At 45.5% G+C, this 22659-nt stretch overlaps 1 protein-coding gene and 1 long non-coding RNA gene across 5 annotated transcripts in view; both read left to right on the forward strand.

Annotated features, from left to right (window-relative positions):
• The window catches only part of CDK12 (cyclin dependent kinase 12), a 31779-nt gene extending 26833 nt beyond the window's left edge, over positions 1–4946 (forward strand). The window contains exons 13-14 of one of the 3 annotated variants that reach the window (XM_081886208.1): positions 16–465; positions 2096–4946. In XM_081886208.1, the coding sequence (XP_081742334.1) occupies positions 16–465; positions 2096–2808 (1163 nt within the window). In that variant the 3' untranslated portion in view covers positions 2809–4946. Of the gene's footprint in view, positions 1–12; positions 466–2095 lie in introns of all 3 variants that reach the window. The other 2 variants (XM_081886207.1, XM_081886209.1) reach the window with 2 other exon arrangements.
• Positions 4947–11821: 6875 nt separating this feature from the next.
• Positions 11822–22659, forward strand: part of LOC309355608 — a 70490-nt gene continuing 59652 nt past the window's right edge. For both annotated transcript variants that reach the window (XR_014162557.1, XR_014162558.1), the window contains exons 1-2: positions 11822–12578; positions 13594–17501. This is a non-coding gene — a long non-coding RNA (uncharacterized lncRNA). The remainder of the gene's footprint in view (positions 12579–13593; positions 17502–22659) is intronic.

The following is a 22659-nucleotide window of genomic DNA, read 5'->3' on the forward strand; positions in this document are numbered from 1 at the left end:
TGGCGTCTGCAGCAGGCCTCGGTGACATCACGCAGCAGCTGAATCAGAGCGAGCTGGCTGTCTTGCTGAACTTGTTGCAGAGCCAGACGGACCTTAGCGTCCCGCAGATGGCTCAGCTGCTCAACATCCACTCAAACCCAGAGATGCAGCAACAGCTGGAAGCCCTCAACCAGTCCATCAATGCACTCAATGAAGCCACCACGCAGCCGCAGGACTCTCAGAAAGCGTCCGAAGAGGAAGCAACAGTTGAGGAGCCGCCCCCTCCAGCCCAGCCGTCAGAAGAGCAAGCCACCCCGGAAGTGGCGAACACTCAGGGAGACATGCAGAGCATGCTGGCGGTTTTGCTGAGCCAGCTCATCAAGACCCAGGAGCCGGCAGGAAACGCGGAGGAGAACAATGGGGAGAAGAGCAGTGAGCTGCGGGGGCCGCGGAAGACCCCCACTTTGCCTCAGGAGGAAACTACAGGTAAATAATCGCAGCATCCCCCCCTCTTGCTCCTGGGACATAAGGAGGGAAAGGATGTGGGGGCTTTCCAAGCGGTAAATAAAAAGCACTTTGAATATTCTTTAACCAAGCCTGGTAGTCTTCTCTTGAGTGTGTGTGGAATCTGGCAGCAAAATCCCCGTCGGAAATTCTTGGTCAGGCTGCTCCCTCCTGCGTTAAGGCCAAACGATAATACAATCTACTTTAAGAGTAGGAAGCCATATGCACATCAGAATTGCCACCTGAATTTAAGTAGTGGCAGCCACTGATAACACAGGCCTGGTTCCGACATTCAGACAGACAATCTCATGTGGATTCTACCACATTAGAAATTTGGGGGCTGACTTCGTAAATATTCTCCAGGCCTAAACTTCCATACACGTAAGAAGCTGACATGGCAATGAGAAGGCAGGGCTAGAGCACTTGTTCTGCCTGTGCCGTCTTTCCATGTGTAAAGAAAGCATTTTAAATAAGCAGTTCTCTTCTCCCCCCCCCCCCCCCCGCCCCGCATTCTGAAATGATAGTCATGGGAGGCTTTCTGCCATGTGGGTTTCCCCCCACCCTGAATGTTTTGATCAAGTGTTTCTCATACCTATTTGCTTGCTACACTGCGTGCATGTTTAACGTACCATAACTTTCATTTTTAAATGTTATAATGCACCCTGAGAATAGGATGGAAACTCCTAAAAATTCTTTTTGAGTCTGTGGCTAAGCTAGAAGGAAAACAGGAGCTGAACTTCTTTGTTGGGGAAATGGGTTAAGAGGAAATCTTACCCCACCTGGGTGAAGGCACAAGTTTTCTTCCTTTCGTTTGCTTTTTAAAGGAGCACATTTCTACTCCTTTTGTTTGCAGAGATACTCTCAAAAGCATGTTGGCAATATTTGCTAAATTCTCAGATGCTAAAGGAGGGGCTCAGCTCCATTTCCTGTGAGTGGGACTTTGGGGCTCTGCCCTAGGACTTTGCAACTCCCCATGACTAGCCATAGTAAAATGAACATAGTACAGTGGACGCTCGGGTTGTGAACGTGATCTGTGCGGGATACACATTTGCAACCCGCAGCATTCGCAACCTGCAGTGCCGCGTCTGCACACGCGCAGGTTGCAATTCAGCGCTTCTGCGCATGCGCGATCCCCGAAACCCAGAAGTAACCCGTTCCGGTACTTCCAGATTTCAGCGGGTCCATAACCCAAAATAATGCAACCTGAACCGTTTGTAACCCGAGGTACGACTGTAATATGAAGCAAACAGAATAACCTTTTTTTCGTTTTTCCATTTTCTATTCATGTCACACAATGTGGGTTTCCTTGGTTAATTAAGTTTTGTTTTTGTTTCTGTTCCTTTAAAAACATCATGAGTACACACACCTAGCCCTGCTTAGAATTCTGTACCTCCTACCATTTCCCCGACTTAGTTGCAGCTCTCAAAGATCTCGAGAAGAGGTCTATCAAGCCTTACTATCTCAGAGCCTTCTGGTGGGCGGTCACCTGGGGTCTTTTGTATGCAGAGCATGTGCTGTGGCCCCCTCCCCATGAGTCTGTGTCTGAAATGTTTTGATGTTTGTTCACGTGTGACTTTTAAGATGGTGTTTAAAAGAAGTAACCATTCCACAGCCTGTCCTCACATTCTCCCACCAGAGAAGAGACCCCCGGAGCCTCCAGGACCTCCGCCGCTGCCGCCGCCACCGCCCAACCTGGCCGAGGAGAGCATCTCCAATGCAGCTCAGGACTTTAACCCGGCCGTGACGGCTGCCCTCCTCCACCTTTTATCCCAGCAAGAGGCAGGGCTGCCGAGCCACCCAGAGCACGAACCCCAAGCTGTGAGGCCTTCCTCGGATTATACCCGGTCGCAAAGCTCATCCAGGACTTACAGCACTGACGGGACCGAGGGAAGCAGCTTCGACGTCGACGAGCGGAACTCCAGCCAGACTTTAACAGCAGAGACGTCGCCTCAGACCTTGGGGAAAAGTAGGACATTTCTGGGCTCCGCAAGTCACCTCGGGGAGTCAAGCAGCTACCAGGGCGCAGGATCGGTTCAGTTCCCGGGGGACCAGGATCTCCGTTTCGCCCGGATCCCCTTAGGGATGCATTCTGCCGTTGGCCAGTCCTTCATCAAAGCCACCGAGGGGAGCAACAACACACTGGTGCACCCAGAAGCCAAAATTCACAACTACAGTGAGGTGGGAGTGGCAAACGCTAGTTCTAGTGACACAGGAACAAGTCACACGTGGGGGAACCCGGTCCAATCCGCTGCTTACGGAAAAGCCTTTCACGGGCAGAGTAGATTGCCTCCAAGAGGAGGTCGAGGAAGAGGGTTACCTTACTAAAAATGACTGGAGAGGGGCGAATTGGTACCTTTTTTTTTCAGTGGTGTTTGACCGTCCTTTTCCCCCTTGACCTTTCCAGCAGCCGGTTTGTCAGGGCAAACCATTGCCCACCTCCAGCCCACCACAGAAATGGTTTATTGTTGATACTTTCCCCTCCTGCTCCCTTTCTGCTCACCAGACTGCTGCTGCTGTTCTCTCCCCCACTCCACCGTGGGGCTTTAGAATGAAGACCTTGGCCTTCCCCCCCTCCTTTTTTTTTTTAACATCTTCCCATACCCAAAGACCTACTGATTTGGGTTTCCCCACTCCAAGATGGCAGGAGAAGGAAAGAATCCTTAAAGAAGTCATAATAATAAATTGGAAACATGAACCGAATGTGTTTGCTAGCCTTGAGCCATTTATTTGCGAGAGTGAGCCCCGCTGAGAGTCTGGAAAAACTGAATCGTTTCCTCTGCAGCAGAATGAGGTGGCAGAAAGAGCCGCACTGCTCCAGATTGCAGGCCGGAGAACCTACCTTTTTTGAATCCATGCGCGGGAACACACACTACAACTTGCCTCCCTGCACACAGAAAGCCTAGCACACCTGGGAGTGAGATTGTAGCCCAGTCCCTCTCTCCATTGTGCTAGCCTTGTTGTTTTCCAGGAGGCAGAATGATGGGTTTAATATATATTTATATTAAAAAGGGTGCGGGAGAGGTGCATTCAGAAAAGGACAGTTTTCCGCCCCAGTGGTAAAACTCATTCTGCCGCATCGTTCCGCTGTATGTGTAAGATCCAGCCTCAGTATTGCAAAGGCAATGCGTTGTTTTGTTTTCCTTTGCCTCCTTGAATTTCAAGATTTGTCAGATGGTGCCTACATGCCTTTTATACTGAATTGGGAGGATTCGGTTTATGTTCTGTAAGATCCGGGATATTTCTCTCCCCACCCCCTTCTTAGCCACATCTTCTTCCCATGATGAAAAGACAGGATGCTACCATTCTTCTCCTGGCTAGCTGTCCCTTGTTTTACTGTGAAAGGCCTCATGCTGTCTCATACTCACCTTCCAGACCTTTAGCTGAACTGAATTTCTGTAGTGTCCACGAGTCCGTTGACTTTTGGATGTTTTCTTCTTCCTTTTTTTAAAATTTTCTCTCTTAAGAATGGTGAGTGTCTTTTTGTTGAAGTTCTTAAGGCCAAAGTAAATGGCTGAAAATAAAATAAAAACCAAAAGCTTTGTAATCCTTAAGTTCTTCAGGGTGGAGTGAGCTTAAGATCGAAGCTGAGAGCGGTCGGGGCAGACGGGAGCCGAACAAGCAAGATCGGCGTTTTCAATCTTCCGAGTGGTTAACAAATGTTTACTGTCTCTTGTGCGATTTCGTTGTTGTCAATGTTAAAAAGCCCGCAGCTTTCCTCACTGATACTGCAGTGAGGATCAGTTTATATTTATATACTTTTAACGGCTTTAGCAATTCCACCTGCTCTGGTTAATTTGTTTCCCCCCCCAAATATTTTCTAAGATGTAGATTTTTACTGTGAAGGACAGCAAGCCTGTTTTTGTTTTTTTGCGGGGGTTTTTCTTTCTTCAAAAAAAGTAGAAACTTGGAAGGGTGACTAATTCCGGGGGGGGGGGATCATTCTCCTTTTAAACTTGACAGTGTTCAAAGGGGAGAAGCATGTCAGAAATTGCAGGGGGCAGAGGGAGTTTTAGCTCCAGCTTCTGGTCTTTACAAAAGAAGAACGGAATCTTCTTGCTTTCGTATAATACAAAAGAAAAGCTGCCTCTGTGTAGCACACTGCTGCTGAGGACAGGGAAAAATGCCTTAAAACCCATGGATAGGAGAGCCTGATGAGGTACAAGGGAGTTGAAACGGCCTTTAGAAAGAGTTCGGTGGAGGTTGGGGGGGGGGGTAGGCACTGTTCAGTATAATATGTGCCACCTTGTATTGACAAACATACAAAAAACCCACAGCCTGCTTCTTTCAATTCTGCAAAGTGTAGTACGTTTGCAAAATTCCAAGTGTAAATTTTGTATGTGTGTGTTTTTTTAATTCAGTTATGAGTTCATGCCTAACATGCAAAGAAAAAAGAGAGAGAGAGTACTGTACATGCAGAATATGGTAAATAAAAAGGAGAGACTTCTCCCAGGCATTTATTTAAATATTTCTCTTTTTTTTCTTTTCCCTTCTTCAGTTTCTTGATGTTTTGGGCCTTGGCATTTTTAGGCTGTCATGGAGTTCTCAGACATGTCTCTCCTCTTCTCCGTCCTCTCCACCTCCCTCCCTCTCTCCAGGGGAAAACACAATTGCTGCCATTCAGCCGTGTGGCCATTAATTTAATTTTTTTGCTCTTGTCATAAACCTGCTCACCTGAAGGAATTTGACCACCCCTTTCATGCAGGGTCTTGCAGATTCTGACTTAACACGCTTCCTTTACTGCCTCAGATCCTCCGAGGAAAAACTACTTAGGAAGGTATACTCTGGGATGAAGATTTTCTCCCCCCTCCCTTCTAGTGTGGAGTCTCAGCAGCCATAATGAGTAACGTTTACCCAGTTGAGGAAAGTATGGAGTTTACAGAATCCAATCAGTTTTGAGTATTTAAGTAAGGGACACGGGTGGCGCTGTGGGTTAAACCACAGAGCCTAGGGTTTGCCGATCAGAAGGTCGGCGGTTCGAATCCCCGCGACGGGGTGAGCTCCCGTTGCTCGGTCCCTGCTCCTGCCAACCTAGCAGTCTGAAAGCATGTCAAAGTGCAAGTAGATAAATAGGGACCGCTCTGGCGGGAAGGTAAACGGCATTTCCGTGTGCTGCTCTGGTTCGCCAGAAGCGGCTTAGTCATGCTGGCCACATGACCTGGAAGCTGTCTGCAAACAAACGCCGGCTCCCTTGGCCTATAGAGCGAGATGAGCGCACAACCCCAGAGTCGGTCACGACTGGACCTAATGGTCAGGTGTCCCTTTACCTTAAGGTATCACCTTGAGTTTCAAGGGAATGAAGGGGGTGCAAAGGAGGTAGCTGATAATAAACCTCCCCCTCATTTTGGCCCCAGCAGCTGCATTACCAGTTTTCATACATTATGGGGTTGTTATTATTTTTTTAAAGGCCTATGGTGACATTTCTTGAGTTGCTGCTGCTCAGTTAGAATGTCACATGGAACAACTTTGCACCTGAATTGTTTACCCTTAGGCCACAGCTTATTTTGCATGACATCTGCCCTATGCTGGATGGTGGCGTCCTAGTCTTCATTGCCACGCATCCTCTTTGGGTGTTGTGTGTAAAAGGTACAACTTAAGGAGTCGTCGTGCCCAAGTTTAGCATTTTAGGAGGCAAGAATGGTGGTGGTGAGCATTGAAAGGGGGAGTAAATATGTTCTACACATGAGGATCAGGATCCTAAAAAGTCCTGCTTGGATAAACTTGGGGACCCTCCTTTGGAGAATCTAAAAAAAAATAAATGTGGGGAGACGTCTGATCATCAGATGTGGAAGAGTGTACCTATGCTGTATTTAGCCAATTTTAGTTGCTTAACAAAATGGCAAATACTTTGAGTAGCGCAAATCCTTGCTTCAGAAAATCATGTTTATGCATGCACTATTTCTTACAGTCACATGGAACAACTTCACCCCTAACCTGTTGCCCCAGGTTATGACTTGTGAAAGACCTAACGCATGTAACAAACAGCACAGGTAGAATTTGGTATGGCTTGGACTCGGCAGTTGAAAGCATTCTGTTGACACATGCACAAACAGGAAATAGCTAATATGTGTATGACCTGACAGAGCATGGGCGGACCTTGTCTATCAGCAGGTACAGCCTAATCAAACCTGTTTTTTTCAGCTTCCACTACTGGTTAATTAACACAACAGTTTTACTTGTGAAATGCCAGCAGCTGGGCAGTGGAAACCCTAATGGAACATTACTAGAGCTCGTTTTCAAAAAATTTGCACAAACTGGGGGTGGAGGGAGTGAAGGATGACTCACACAGATCCTAGCTTTCAGGAACCCCCCCTTTTAAAAATACATTTCTAGCCCTTATAGTTGGGGAGATACGTATGAAGTCATGCAGGGTCTGTCGGCAGAAAACTTCAATGTACTGTACAGAGATGGCAGCAGTTTTAAAATGGAATTCCAGCAAATTCCTTTGAAAGCTCATGGGGGTGCCACACTGAGAAGTTCACTGGTGGCAACCAAGCTTCCCTGAAATACAGCTGGCCCTCTGCTTTTTCCTGTGCAACATACAGATTTAGAAGAATATTGGGTTACATTCTCAATTCATGGAAAGCAAGGACAAAACCCAAAAGATTAGCTCAGTGCCTCACATGAACTTGGCCAGGAAGTTGAGAGCTAAATTTGTGGCTCAGCTTGATTGTCCTTTATAGTTAAACAAATCACACTATTACACACACATGCAGGTGTATGAACTAAGTGTGTGCCCTAAAACATAACCCTCATTTCCCTGGAACATGCAGGAGAACATATGTGTAACTGAAAGTAAGTCCCTGAAGACGCAGAGTTTGAAAGCCCTTGTCTTGTATCTACTTCCCCACAATAAGCTGCTGTTTTCTCCTTGAGTTGTACACAGCTGTGACCCATCACATATTCACATCTCTTCTGCATTGCTAGAAATATATTCAGCAGACTACCAAATTCCAGCTAGGAAGCTCAGAGTAGCCTGCAAATTGAAGCAGGGGAGAAGATGCAAGATGCACCAAGTTTCCATTCCAGTAGAAATAATCCAGGTGTAACCAGGAAGTGTCTCGTATCTGCTCTACTAGGAATGTACAAGCCTGCTTTCTTGGATGTCCAAGATCCTTGTGAACCCTTGGCCAAGGTCATGTGTACACAGTGCATTTCTTTTTAAAAAAGTAAATTTATGTGTCGCCCACCAGCAAAACCTGCCTACATTCTAACTTCGGCATAAATTTATTATGCAGTATTTACTAATATATAACTCTGGTTTTGCTAGCTTTGAGGACCGCAAGGAGATCTACAGGGCATTCAGCTCATTGCAGATCTCATTCAGCCACTTCAGTGGGTTCTGAGATTTTTGCCAAGCATTGTGCATGGCATACTTCAAAAACAATAATTCTAAACATTAACAAAAAGATGGCACAGGGGAAAAGTACAGGGAAATAGATTTACAAGTTAGGCTCATGATTAGTACCTAAATTTTATCTCTTATATATATAGAGCTGCTCACCGCCCCCAAATTCCTGTGTTTATTGTTTGCCCTTTCTTAAATGTGTATATGTTAGCCAATGTTGCCAGACTCCAAGCATTAACAGAGCAGTCTTCTGCATGTCTCTGTTCAAAAAAAGGCCTGCTTTTGGAAGTCTGATACACCTGGGAGCGATCAGGAACTCCTGAGTGTATCTGATTGCTGCTGAAAGCAGCCTGTTCGGGTAAGGCACCAAACTCAAACAGTGCCAAATTCAAGTCATGACTGCAAAGGAACATTCCCTTGCAGCCTTGGCTTTATGTGTCCTGTGCCCGATGTCAGATGGGCATGGCTTGGCCCAAATGGCAAAGCAAGCCAAATTAGGAGGGCTGATCTACCACTTAAAATTTAAATGAATTTAATTTTTAAAGGCAAGATATAACAGCATCAGACCAATTGCATATATATGATCTTCCCATATGCATTCACAAGGTCTAGAACCATGCTTCTTTTTCTTAAATGAAAGTCTAGAATCTCAGGAAGCTGAATTCTGTGCCCATGACCATATGTCTTTGGCTGCTCCCATGAAAAGAAAGCCCTGCCCATAGTTTCTCCCAGCTGGGGCTGTTACTCTTGATTTTGCATTATTTCTGTATGCAGAATTAATTTTCCTTGATTTTCATGCAAAAAGCAGTGTGCATATATTCTCGACTGCTGGCCGCTTTTAAGAAACTAAACAACGCTGTAAATGCGTGCAATTGACATAATGTCCTTTGCTCACTGAAATGTTGGTGCGGAATCTGTGCCCTCCTCCTGGAGTTGGGGGTGTTGGAGTAAGGGAGTGTTCATCCTGAATGTATCTTCTTGTTTCTTCCATGGATCTAATCAAATGAGCTTATCTGGGTTGCAAGAGTCTCGCTGTAGTGAGGCTCAACCAGAAATCAGATTTCTCAACAACAAGGACTGTACGCATTCTGAACAAGTCTCTCTGATTATTCATAAAAAAATTTGTATTACATATTGTTTCTTCCACCACTTGGAGCACGTCCCCAGCCCCCCCCTCGAGGAGATCACTATCATGCAATGTTTCTTCTCTGGCCTGTCTCCTGCATGATTTCTTGTGTGTGTAAAACATGTTCATTCTCCTCCCACAGAACCGGAATGATTTGCCCCTCCATAATAGAGATACTGACTGAAGTAAGCAGCTGCTTTGAGGGCCAAATGGACAACTCTCTTGTACTCTGTGCTTGTAGTGACATCTGGTGACATAATTCAAGCCTTGCACATTATTAGAGCACCAACCAATGGCAACAGGGAAATCCACTTGCTTCCATCCAAGTGTATTTAAAAACCCAACTTTCAGATTCAGCTCCAATGCCAAGGTAACTAACCACGTATGGATGAAAAGAATGGGGTTTTTATATACAGTACCAGTTTCCATAATTATGGTGTTTTGAAAATCATAATAATATATGTATACCCTGCCCATCTGGCTGGGCTTCCCCAGCCACTCTGGGCGGCTTCCAACAGAATATTAAAATACAGTAATGCATCAAACATTAAAAGCTTCCCTAAACACTGCTTAGAGCAGGTATGAAGAAATTGAATCTCCAGATGTTGTTGGATTCCAACCTCCCATCAGTCTTGGCCAGGATTGCCAATGGATGATAGGAAGTGGGACTCCAGGAACATCTGGAGGGGAACAGGTTCCCTGTCTCTGGTTGAAAACATCATCTCCCACCCCTCCTAGAATACTGGTTCATCCACTTTTCAGATCCAAAAAGTAAACCACTCCTTCACAATAACTTGTTCCTGGTTTCGTTTAGCTGGATGGTATGCTGAGTTTATAGAAATCCATGGAAAAGATGAAAGATATACCCCCAGCAAGAAGGGAATTCAGTGTTGCAAGCTGTCCTGAAGGCAGAAGCCACATGTGGAAAATGTGGCACAGATCTTAACACCATGACTTTCATTCTAGAGAAATGCAGAGGGGCTGGTTGGTTCATTCTTCTGTACTTCTTAATTCTGCTCTCCAGTGACACATGGTGTGTGTTCTAGTCTTCTGCACTTATTCTCATTTGTTCCCCTTGCCATTGCCATCCTTGCAGTAGTACAACTCATGCAACATGCTGGCGACTAATATACACACAATAATTACCAAAATAATTATACATTCTTTATCAATCTTCTGAGAAAAATACAAAATCTTGTGCAAAGCCACAGAAACTTGCGAACTACCCAGTCTAAGATGAACTTATAATGTATAAAACAAAAAAAATTTCCTTCCAGTAGCACCTTAAAGACCAACTAAGTCAGTTCTTGGTATGAGCTTTCGTGTGCATGTGTATCTGAAGAAGTGTGCATGCACACGAAAGCTCATACCAAGAACTGACTTAGTTGGTCTTTAAGGTGCTACTGGAAGGAATTTTTTTTGTTTTGACTATGGCAGACCAACACGGCTACCTATCTGTAATTATAATGTATAATTTCAACAGATTTTTCAAATGCTTCGCCCTGCCGGTCCAAGTAATCAAGAGGCCTCTGTTCGCCCCTGATGAGGCTCTTTTACTGGGGCTTGCAGGTAGCAAACACCAGGACTTTCATTTTGGAGAAATGCAGAGGGGCTGGTTGGTTCAGTCTTCTGTACTTCTTAATTCTGCTCTCCAGTGACACATGGTGTGTGTTCTAGTCTTTTGCAGTTATCCTCATTTGTTCCCCTTGCCATTGCCATCCTTGCGGCACAATTCAACTTGCGCAGCCCTTTGATAATATTAATAATCAGCCTCTACCATCACCACCAACACACACACAAACAAAATGATTTTGCCTCCACAGTTAACAGTGTATTAAGCGAGTTTGCCCTATCTGTTCTAATCACTGGGCTAGATCACAAATGCATGTGCATTGCTTGATGACTGTGAGAACTGCCTGCATTGGCCAATCGGAAAGTTCCACCTGTGCTGTTTAGACCTCCGACGGCTCTTTTGCATGTGAGAACCATCCAACAATTTTGCAGTCCTCAAGTGATGAGACTGAACCAACCCCTGACATGGGAACCAGTGTGGTGGTGTGTGGTGGACTGAGGAGACTGGTTCAGATCCCTCCACCCTCAGTCATGAAACTCACTCAGTGATCTAGGGCCAGTTCCTGTCATATAGTGTAACCTATTTCACTGTATTGTGAGGATTTAAAATAAAGGGGTTGGGGGGGGCATTTAGGCAACTTTGATCACCCAGGGGAAAAGGCAGGATAGAGATGTAGTAATTTAATAATCCTAAATTTCTCTAGTCACAGACTTTGCAGGCATTTTGTTCATAATTTTTTCAGCCTCTTGACAATATCCTCCAATATACCCGGTTATTTGTGGCCAATGCTTAGCATGACTTGTTGCAAGTTTTGAAAGCTTGCAAATGCTTTAAAGCAGCTACAACTAATGCAATGAAAGTGATGTTAATTTATATTCCTTATTTTATCTTTTGAAAAGATATTTTATCTTTTTGCCCATCATGGCTCCATAAAGCCCATAATATGTATATAGCTATTAAACGCTCAGCAGAAGAAGAAGAAGAAGAAGGGTTTGAATTTGATACCCCACTTTATCACTACCCTAAGGAGTCTCAAAGCGGCTAACATTCTCCTTTCCCTTCCTCCCCCACAACAAACACTCTGTGAGGTGAGTGAGGCTGAGAGACTTCAGAGAAGTGTGACTAGCCCAAGGTCACCCAGCAGCTGCATGTGGAGGAGCGGGGAGGCGAACCCGGTTCCCCAGATTACGAGTCCACCGCTCTTAACCACTACAGCACACTGGCTCTTACTAAGAGCTAGGTGCTCTCAGTAATCCCTCTAATCCCGCTGCAACTAAGGTAAGTCAGAGTTGTTACACCTGTACAGTGGTACCTCGGGTTACATATGCTTCAGGTTACATACGCTTCAGGTTACAGACTCCACTAACCCAGAAATATTACCTCAGGTTAAGAACTTTGCTTCAGGATGAGAACAGAAATCATGCTCCAGCGGTGTGGCGGCAGCAGGAGGCCCCATTAGCTAAAGTGGTGCTTCAGGTTAAGAACAGTTTCAGGTTAAGAACAGACCTCCGGAACGAATTAAGTACTTAAACCGAGGTACCACTGTACAGGGTTACCAGGTGTCTTGATAGATTAGGACATGTAGGCCGATAGCAGAAAATGTCACCTGGTAACTCAGGTGTGGGCCTTGGTGCCCATGGCATCAAACCAGTGTGGTGTAGTGGTTAGAGTATTGAACTAGGAGCATCGGGAGACCAGGATTCAAATCCCCACACAGCCATGAAGCTCCCTGGGTGACCTTGGGCCAGTCGCTACCTCTTGGACTAACTTACCTCACAGGGTTGTTGTGGAGATGCAATGAAGGCAGGGAGAATGAGTTTTTGGTGAAATTTGAGCTGAAAAGTCCCAACTGGGGACTTCTGGTTCATAGCTCATGCTTTTAAGTCCTAAGCTCCTTGGTTACATCTAGCTTATATATAACTACCCTTGCTTTCTCTCACTGCAGATGGCCATGCCCTGGAACAGTGTAGATGACCATGCCCTTGTATGCCTGATCTCAGCTCATTGAGGAGGCTCCTCCCTGATCTTCAGTGAGAAAAGAACCAAACTTTGTAAGTAACGAATGTGACACGCTGCCTTACAGACACTTCAAAAAGGCCTCGTGCTTTGATACAGTGCAGCGGCTCTGGAAAATGGAGTCCCTGCTTTGGTAGGCCTTGCCCACTTTTTTGATTTCTTGCTGCCACTGAAAGGCCATCTGGTCAAGTTGTCATCCAAATAGAGGCTCATCCCTTCCCAGCTCAGCTAACACAGTCCAGATTATGAACTGCTCACCGATCAAATAGTTCGACACCACTCAGGCAAGTGAGCCAAGTCGCAGAATGCAAGTGAAAGAGAGGAGGGGGGTAGAATTTAGTATGAGAGATGTCCATCTTAGGTATTTCAAAGGAGGGGAGGCACCCTTTTTCAATGTTGCAGGACCCACATCCCAGTGGGGGGTGTGACCAGAGGCACAACTGGGTGACGCAATGGAGGTAAATCTGACCTTCGTGCGTAAAAATGTAAGGCGGGCCTGCTGGATCAAGCCCATCTAGTCCAGAATCCTGCTCTCACAGTGGCCAGTCAGATCCTTGTAGGAAGACCACAAGCAGGACCCTGAGCCCAAGAGCCCTCTCTCTTCTCCCCCACTGTGGTTTCCAGCAACTGGTATTCAGAAGCCTTACTGATGTCTAGGCAAAGCTTTAGACATCATGGCAAACAGGCCAGTTTCTTCACAGGCTCCCACACCCCTCTCTAGTCTCCGTCCAGGTAAGCAAAAGCCATGACCAGCATTGTAGGGCTCTGTCATGGACTGGTTGGATGCAGAGGAATGTCACTGGGTGGCACCAGTGGGGGAAACCCCAAGGAAGGAAGGCTCAGAGCCAGGGGATTGGTGGTGGGACAATGATGAATAGTTAGAGGGAGAAAATGGGGGGGGGGGTGGAAGCTGAAGAACTTTACAGGGTTTAGTGAGAAGGGAGAGTCTGTGGCAGACAGAAGACCAGAAGCAGAAGCAGGAGCGGAAGGAAGCCAAGAGGCAGAGTTGACTCAGGCTGGTGAATTTTCAAATGTATCTCCCCCTCCCAGACTTCCAGTCCTAGGAGAGGAGCAGGACATTTCTGCTGAAGCTGAATACATCCATAGCAAGGGGCAGTCCAATGCATTGGACAAGGACCGCCCTAAGAGAGCCAGGAACTGTGTTGTTGGTTTGTGTTGGCTCAACCAAATGGGAATAATTGGCAGGTGCTGGCGGCAGCAGTGGTGGACCTACGTTTCGGGGGCCCTGAAACTGTTGTGGGGGCCACTTTGCAACAGTGTCTCCGTGCCCACTGTTATCTTCTTCAGCGGGGGCTGTTCCGCGACAGATCACCACACCTTTACAACATCCGGGCTACCGACTGTCAAAGTTTTGGAGTTGTTGACATTTAGACAGCAAAGAATTAATCGATTTGACTCGTGACACTCAAATGGGGTCTACTAGGCCCAAAATTTTAAAGCAATGTGGACTGACGTTGCTTCTGGGGCCCCTCTGGAATTAGGGGCCTTGAAACCAAAGCTTCATTAATTTCATAGTGGATGCACCCCTGGGTGGTGGCACAATTCGAGGGGAGCCTGCCAGGCTGCACTCTCTAGTCATCTGAGCTTTTGACATCACCAACTTACTAGGTAGATTGAGAGTGTACCCCAAAAGTGACACTACCATGGGTTACTGCTGTCTGTAAGGGTGCTGCTGAGAGGAGACCCCTATCCCCCTCACAGAGCTACAATTCTCAGAGTGGTTTAACAGTCTATCCCTTGTCACAGGGAACTCTGGGAACTGAAGCTGTGTGAGGGGAATAGGGGTCTCCTAACAACTCGCAGCAGTACCTTTAACAGACAACAGTTCCCAGGATCCTTTGGGGGAACCCATGAGTTAAGCTGCACGATTTAAATGTATGTTGCAGATGGGGCCGTAGTCATTAATGGGTATTATTGAAGGATAGCCAGCCACCAGATGGCACTCTATAACCAAAGTAGAGGAGTGGAAGGTTTAGGTTTTCTACCCCAATTCGCCCGACGGCTGCCTCATCTATAGCAATCCTTTGCGAATGTGTGAGAGCAGAAAGCACACACTGCAGTTTTCAAGTACCTGCAGAAGCAGCCTTGTAATGGAAAGCTATGTCTACACTAAGGATTGAAAGCAGATTAAAACCTGGTTTTAGCCATCATGGGTTCTCTAAGAACTTCTGGGATTTGGAGGGGTGGTGTTAAGTGTTATGTTTATAGAAAAAGAGGTGCCAGAACTCACCATGAACGCCACCCTTGTTCTCTTATAATATCAATGGCCCCCACCTGAGAGGTTCCAGAACTGAGTTCTGGAAAGTTCTTTTAAATTTATTTTTAAAGGACAAGATGACCCTCGTAGTTGCTTTCAACTCTACAACTCTATGATTTTATTCCATCCATATAAAAACAAAAACAACAAAGGTAAAAATATCAGAAATTATTATTGTTATTCTTTATTAAATTTGTATGCCACCCTATCCCCTCAGATCTCAGGAAGGTTCACAACATACAGTATAAAAAACACAAAATACATAATAAAAATAAGAACAGAAACAAACCAATAGTACGCTGTCCCACAACACATTTAAAAAGGCATCTGATGTCACTCAGCCCAAGGCCTTGTTTTCTCCTGGCACCAGAAGGTGTATAAAGAAGGCACCAGGCGAACCTCATGTGCATTTCCTTAATTTGTCAACAAAATTGGAAGGTGTGAGGAGATGCCCATTAGTAGAAACATTAAGAAGTCCCTATTTCCCACACTGATAAGAACCAAAGAGTCTGGAGGTTAGTTGTGTTGGTATATGAATATAATAAAGTCCCACCACACAGTATAAAAATGTTCCGAATCCTCTAAGCCTCTGGAAACTTTCAGCGCCAGATTACATACATGTTTTTGTTTTGGTTTTACCACAAGGATATCTGCAGGCCTGGCTCTGTGTATATGCTAGTTACTGCCAAAGACACGGTGCCAACTCTCTTTAGGTTGCCATTCTTTGAGTATGACCACCCCGTGTATTTAGAAGTGAAAGCTGAAGAGTCATTTGTATGGATGTCTTTAAAAGAGCAAATACTTCCTGCTCATGCGCAACTCCGGAGGGTGGTTGGGGCAGGGCAAGGACCCTCCAAACTAGGAGCTCACCCCCCCTGCACTTGCCTCCCCCCTCCACTTCTAGGCTCCTGCCATCCTAGACCATCGGTCAATGTTGGCTGGGGCTGAATGAGCACTGAAGAAACACAGATTCCTCAACATGTTTTAGATGCTCATTGGTAGGCCTGATCAAGGTGCTGCCACCTTCTGAGGTTAGTGGATGGTTGTAGAAAGAGACTTTTCTATAAAGGAAGCCGAGTCTCTGGATTACCATCTCCAGAGATACCTATTTAATTATTTGATTCTGCTTATTGCTTGCCCTGCCCCCTCCACTAATTTTAATCTTTGTTGTTAAAATTGTTTTGTATGTTTTATTTCGATTTTTTTTCAACAATCTCTTTAAAAATAGCAACAGTTGTTTTCAACATTAGTAATAGAAAAGCGAGCTGCAAATGCTTTAAAATGTTTTTTTTAAAAAAATGTGCTGTCCAGCCTACCTTACAAGGTTGTTTGTAAGAACCATCAAGATATCACGAGGAGCATTACGAGTGCATTAGAGAGAAGTGCCGCATAAATAACTGTTGTGCAGTTAAATACGGGCCTTCAAAGCTGGTCAGATGGCTGGTTTTGCTCTTGATGAAAGCGGCAAGCTTTCTTTAAAAGACGCAAGAGGGCAGCACATGCCAATAAACCTTCCCAGCACTTCATGGGGGGAAACTGCTCTGGCTTCCCTCTTTTGGGTTATCATGGCCTGTTAACCCCATCTGAGCTCTGTTTTGGTTTCATTCCCTTTTATCACTTGCTGAAGGGAGACCTTTGAAGCCACAGAAGTCAGCTATGCTGAGACAGAGGAGTTCTCGGAGTTCGCAGTGCAGCAAAAGGTGCTCATTTCTTGCTGGTGAAGGCATCCTCACAATAAAATCCAAAGCTGGTTCTTGAACTAATTATTGCCACGTAGCAGGGGGCATGAAAAATCTCCTGCCTGTTTCCTGGGTTTTATATTAAGGAAACATAAAGTCAACCATTAAGCAACCTGCATTCCATTCTGAAAAGTATGAAGAGCAATATGTTTCATATGCAGATTAGCTGATTATTTATAGAGCACCATCCATACATGGCATTTTACAGAGTTTCCTATGTACACTGATCCAGGCAAGTCCCTGCCTCCAATGAGCTTACAATGTAATGTAAGCAGTGGGGGAAGACCCTGGGCATAGTCTGAGGCCGTGGTGCAGCTAAGCAGGACTTGCTGTGGTCAGTGTCTGAATAGGTGACCTCCTCAAAACTCCATGTTGAGTGGAAAACTTCATGTTGAGTGGAACTTGTCACCTTGAGTTCCACGATGAAAGAAAGAGAACAGAGATGTACAATATTAAAACAAATAAAGAAGATGGGAGGGGAAGAGATGATAGGTAGCCACGGATGGGTGTGAGGAAATGCAGTTGCACACACTTGAGCATAAAGTTGGGCATAAAGATTAAGAAAAATACTTCACTGAAAAGATGAGGGCTTGAGGAAGTATTATAAGGAAGAGAAAGGCATGGGCCAATACTTATGTGATCAAGGGGACCAGGTATAAGGGGTGGAAAGGAGGCTGGGGAGAGTCAAGTTAGAAAGCAATGAGACTCTCAGGCAACTGAGGGTGAGGCATGCTTGGCATGCTTCTGGGGATTTTTTTAAAAAAATGAAAGTTGTGAGGTCTGTTTTGTTCATTGATTGATTGTCTTGCCTTCAATTTGGATTCCAGCTCAGCGTTGGATTCACAGCGCTGCCTCGGGGGATATTGCTTCCTCTCAGACTATGTTTCCCCAGTCAATAAAATGGGACCTTGAGCGTTCTGGTTCCGAAGATGGCGGTGAAGGTAATAACGAAGGAGAAGGAGGGCAGGGAGCCATTTTGGGTACCAAAAAAGAGCTGCACAAATTGATTGCTGATTACTTTCCATTCATTTTAAGTTCTTTTTTTTTTTAAGTATACTCCACTCCTTGCTGAAGGCTCAAAATGGGCAGGTATCAAATATGAAGAGCATTCTTTTTTTTTTAAAAAAAAAATCTTAACACATTTAATGCTCCACACTAAATAAATATAATTTAACAATATTTTAATAAGTATAAATCTATTGCATGCTCTTTGATGCTTCCTTTGCATCTCATCACTGTGTCTGTTATGCTACACCCCATTAACTGGGTGTACCCAGCAATCCCTTTGCTACATTGACCAAAGTCATGTTAGAACTGCTTGTCTTGCGGCTCAGTACTGAAGTTCTTAGGTAAATAAATTTTGTCTTGGGATTGCCATACCAGTTAGCAGGGAGAGAGCTATGTACGTATGTATGTAAAGCAGATTTGTGCCACTGACAGAAAACCCCTAATCATGTTTTGCTTGATAAACCATTTGCAAAGATGACCTCCTGAGATGCACAAAACTTAATAGCTGACCAGCTTACCTCGGTTCAGCCTCTTGTTATAGAATCGTAGAATTGTAGAGCTGGAAGAGACCCCAAGGGTCATTTAGTCCAACCCCCTGCAAGGCCAGAACAGAGGACTAGACCCCAGAATTTGTTGAACTACAACTCTCATCATCCTTGTCCATTGGCCATGCAAGCTGGGATTGATGGGAGTTTGAGTCTGACCACATTGCAGAGCCACAGGTTCCTCAGTGCCACTGAAATAAGTGATGCGTCTGGGAATGGCATGTACCATAGAGCTATATCTGAACCGCCATAGACCTATACTGCTTTAAAAGCCGTTCACTCTTTTCAGGGATCATTGGGACTTCCGAACGGTGTCTCTGGTGTAACCACATTGTGATTTCCGTATAGATTTGTTCCCTCATATCTGGAAGGAATGTCATAGAGCTGGAAAACATGCTGAGATGGGCCATCAGAATGATTCGAGAGTCGGAAGAACTCTGTGAGAAAAGGCCTTATTGATTAAGAACTCTGTAAATTTATTTATTTGCTTTTTCAAATTAAAGTTTTACAATCACATATACAACATGAAACACAAAAACAAGGTTCCAAAGCATCTCCTGGACTTCCCTCCTCCCCTTTGTGGGTCTTATTTTTAGTCATTTCCTCCTGCATCTTTTATAATAATCCAAATCTTTTACCTCCCCATTGTGTCCAAAACTCACCATTAAACTACAAGTGTTATTCCAATCCTACCTTCGATTTTAGCTGTTTACACAATGGTTTTTAAGATCAATTATAAATTCCCCCCGTTCCCTATTGAAATTTTGGTCTTCCTGATTTCTGATTCTTCCCGTCATTTTTGCCATTTCAGCATAACCCATCAACTTAATCTGCCAAATTGATTAAGAACGTTAAGTATGCAACCCTATTCATGTCTGCTCAGGAGCAAGCCCCAATGATTCCCACCATTCTGCCCCCAAATTAGCATGCATAGGATTGTAGCCCAAAGCAGCAGGATGGGAAAACGTGAAGCACAGCAGCCTTGCATTTAAGCACAAGCATAGATATAGGAGTGGCCAGGTGCAAAAGGACAGTTGTGCAGAAGAGGAAATTTCAGCTGGCATAGCTTGCATGGCAAGAAGACAGGGGCTCCTGAACCTTTAAATTTCAGCAGGTATGGCTTGCCATGCAGGAACTGCCTGCTGAAATTCCTTTGTCTTCACAACCATTAAAGGTGAAGGCACACCATCCTCTTTTTCACCTGGTCCACCTTATAGAGGCAAAGAAGGGATTGCATGCAAGCGAATGAGTCAGCTGCTAAAGGCTCTGCGCCTTGGATTGAACCAAGGAGATAATGAGAGGAGGGGAGCGCCCTGCTCTGTACCATAGCGCAGAAAAGCAGCGCGTTCCTAGAGGAGGCTTGAAGCGAGTAGAAGGCTGCTGGCAGCTTTTCAGGCTAAAAGCTTTTGTGGGCCTACTTACAAGGCAGTGAGAAATGCTTATAACATTGGGAACAGTGAAAGCGAAGGTCCGTCCCTCTCTCTTATAACACCACCACCAGTTGGGGTCACCAACCTTTATCAAACCAAGGAGGCCAAACTAAAGTACTTCTTTATGCAACGCGTGCCTAAACTGATGGACCCTGCCACTGTAAGATGTGGCGGTAAGGTAAAGGTAAAGGGACCCCTGACCATTAGGTCCAGTTGTGACCGACTCTGGGGTTGCGGCACTCATCTTGCTTTATTGGCCAAGGGAGCCAGCGTACAGCTTCTGGGTCATGTGGCCAGCAGGACTAAGCCACTTCTGGAGAACCAAAGCAGCGCACAGAAACACCGTTTACCTTCCCACCAGAGTGGTACCTATTTATCTACTTGCACTTTGAAGTGCTTTTGAACTGCTAGGTTGGCAGGATCAGGGACCAAACAACAGGAGCTCACCCCGTTGCGGGGATTCAAACCACCGACCTTCTGATTGGCAAGTCCTAGGCTCTGTGGTTTAACCCACAGCGCCACCCGCGTCCCAAAATGTGGCAGTAGCAAGTGGCTTTTAAAAAGACTAGGACAAACTCCCTGAGAAATGGTCTCTTGGCAACAATTCTTAGTTACCCAGAGTGGCTGGGGCAACCCAGTCAGATGGGTGGGATATTATTATTATTATTATTATTATTATTATTATTATTAGCCTTGATAGCTGAAAAGGGACCTTCTACCCATATGGCAGAGGCAGAACGATTTTGATTCCTGGAAAAGTGGAGATGAACAGGGGGTGGTCCTCTCCGTCAGGCCCTGCTTGTTGGCAAGCGCATAAGCCATCATGACTGTATTTCACCTCCCAGGGTCAGAGGCAGTGTTCTGTCTATCGGTTGTCGGGAGTTGCAAGTGGCAATTGTGCTCAGGTTTCCTCCCATAGCTAAGTCCTTCTTTTGGGGGGCCTCTCTGTGTGTTTGTGTGTGGACTCCCAAGCCCTCACCCCCTCCTCCCCTTGACTTACCTCCCCTTCCCCTTCCCCAGTTCCACCCCACCTTCCCTGCCAAGATGGCTTGATTAAAAAGCCGGTGCTCCTGGAATAGCTGCACAGCTGGTGATCCTGTCAGCACCTCTGAGCAGAAAGTCGCTGAAGATTAAAATCTCCAATTAGCGGGAACGTGAAGCCGGCAAGAAATGCGGCAGATTCCAAAGCTTGGGAACACCTTGATAGGGCTTCTTCTGCCCAGGATTGAGAATAAGCCCACTTTCCGGCCTAATGGCCGGATTTGGTGTTCCATGTTGGTTTATGCTGCCCACTGTTGGTGTGGATATTTATGCTATTGCTACTCAGTCTTCTCAGACATGGCTTTGTTTTCACTCTGGGAGTCCCTTACCACTTTTAACTCTTGAAATGTGAGATTATTAACGCAAATGTTTGTTTAGAACTTGGGCGTTTCGCGTTTTGCTTTTATGCGAGTTGCATTTCTGGTCCTCGCCAGATTCTCATGCCCCAAAGCCTAGTCAACGGTGCAATCCTGTGCATGTTTGCTCAGAAGTAATTCTCGCTGTATTCGAGTGGGTTTACTCCCCGGAAAGGGGACATAGGATTGCAGCCTAAATTGCTAATCCTTGTGAATGTAAGGAGTCAACATTATATTTAAAAAGGTGTTATCGAACACTTGACCCACCCATTAGCACAGAATTTAAAACCATGGATTCTGCATGATACCTTACAATTAGCTTGGAATATGAGCCCATGAATATCTGGCTCCATCCTGGAGAGCGACTATAGCTGTTGTGGGTCATTGTAGATTATTGTGTGTTGATACAGAAATAAAACGTTGAAATGGAATGTTACGCAGTTTAACGTTTTCCCCCTTTCCTTCAGCATGGTTAAAGGACAAAAGCTGTCTTGGATTTGTGCCATTGACAGTGACACAAATAAAGAATATCAAGAGCTTGCCAGAGCGGTTTGCATTCTGCCATGGAACCTCTGCACAAGAATAAATACCGTATTGTGCCTCTTTCCTTCCTGCTCCCAGGCTTTTAGCAGGTTGAGGGTGATTTAAGCTAGGGAATCAGCATGAGGGAAAGGGCTAAGGCTCCTTTCCTCAGAACCATAGTCCTGATCCAAATCTGTGAGTCTTGACAGCTGCTTTTAACCAAAGGAAAATATGTACTGAGATCAAATCATGGATGTCTTGAATCAGGTTTATTTTGGTCCAGAGAATTTGGACTTCAAGGGATTGGGGTTACGTATCTAGCAGCTATGGAATAGGAAAGCTGTTAAAGATGGATGCTGAGAAATAAGGCTGGGGCTTGGGCAGAGGTGGGGGGAGAAAGCAAAGTTAACATCTTGGTTTGAAATGACTACGCAAATCTTTGCTTGCAGACCCCGTCTCCAGTAACCTTGTTCAAATGGAATCTGTGTTGACTTAGCAACTGTTTCTCTGCTAGAGAATCTGTTTTCTTTTTTCCTCCTCCCCTTCCTGGATTCAGGCTTAGTTACTTGGGAGAAGGAGTGCATAAAAATGGGGCCAGGCCGCAGCTGATGAAATATAATAACGCCAACCACCGGCTATGGAAATCAGTCTGCCACGTCTCTTGTGCATATACACACGCATGCACACACACACACACAGCGCTAGCCGAACAGACTGGCATGGCCTTGTGTTGGCACAGGTTCAGAGAACCCTCCTGTAGCCTCTCTCTCCCTCTCCCTGCGTCTCGTTCAAATCAAAGCGCAGATGAGCCAATCGTAGCGGGATAAGGAGGGAGTTCGTGTGGCACGTCCTCACCTGCCATTTAATTGGATGTATTTTTAATTAATAGCACCTCGGGGACCGACATGAGACGCCGCCGGTCTTTGAATAGGGACTGGGGAGGAATTGGGGAACGTGCAAGGATTGGACCGCAGGGTGCTCTTAGTGGGCAAACACTGCCATCAATCAAGGGCCACTTTGGGCTGTTTGGATGGATCTCAGCACGAAGGGAAATGGATAGTGCGCATGTGTTATGTGCGTGTAGGACAGGCGAGGAATCAAAGGGAATAATTCGTCCTCCTTACTTCTAAGGACAAGCCTTGGCCGACTGGGAGAGGCGCCAGCCTCAAGAGGCTATCTTTACTTTTGCCTCCGAAG

This window comes from Podarcis melisellensis (assembly GCF_964234715.1).
Source record: "Podarcis melisellensis genome assembly, chromosome: 13".
Classification (NCBI taxonomy): domain Eukaryota; kingdom Metazoa; phylum Chordata; class Lepidosauria; order Squamata; family Lacertidae; genus Podarcis; species Podarcis melisellensis.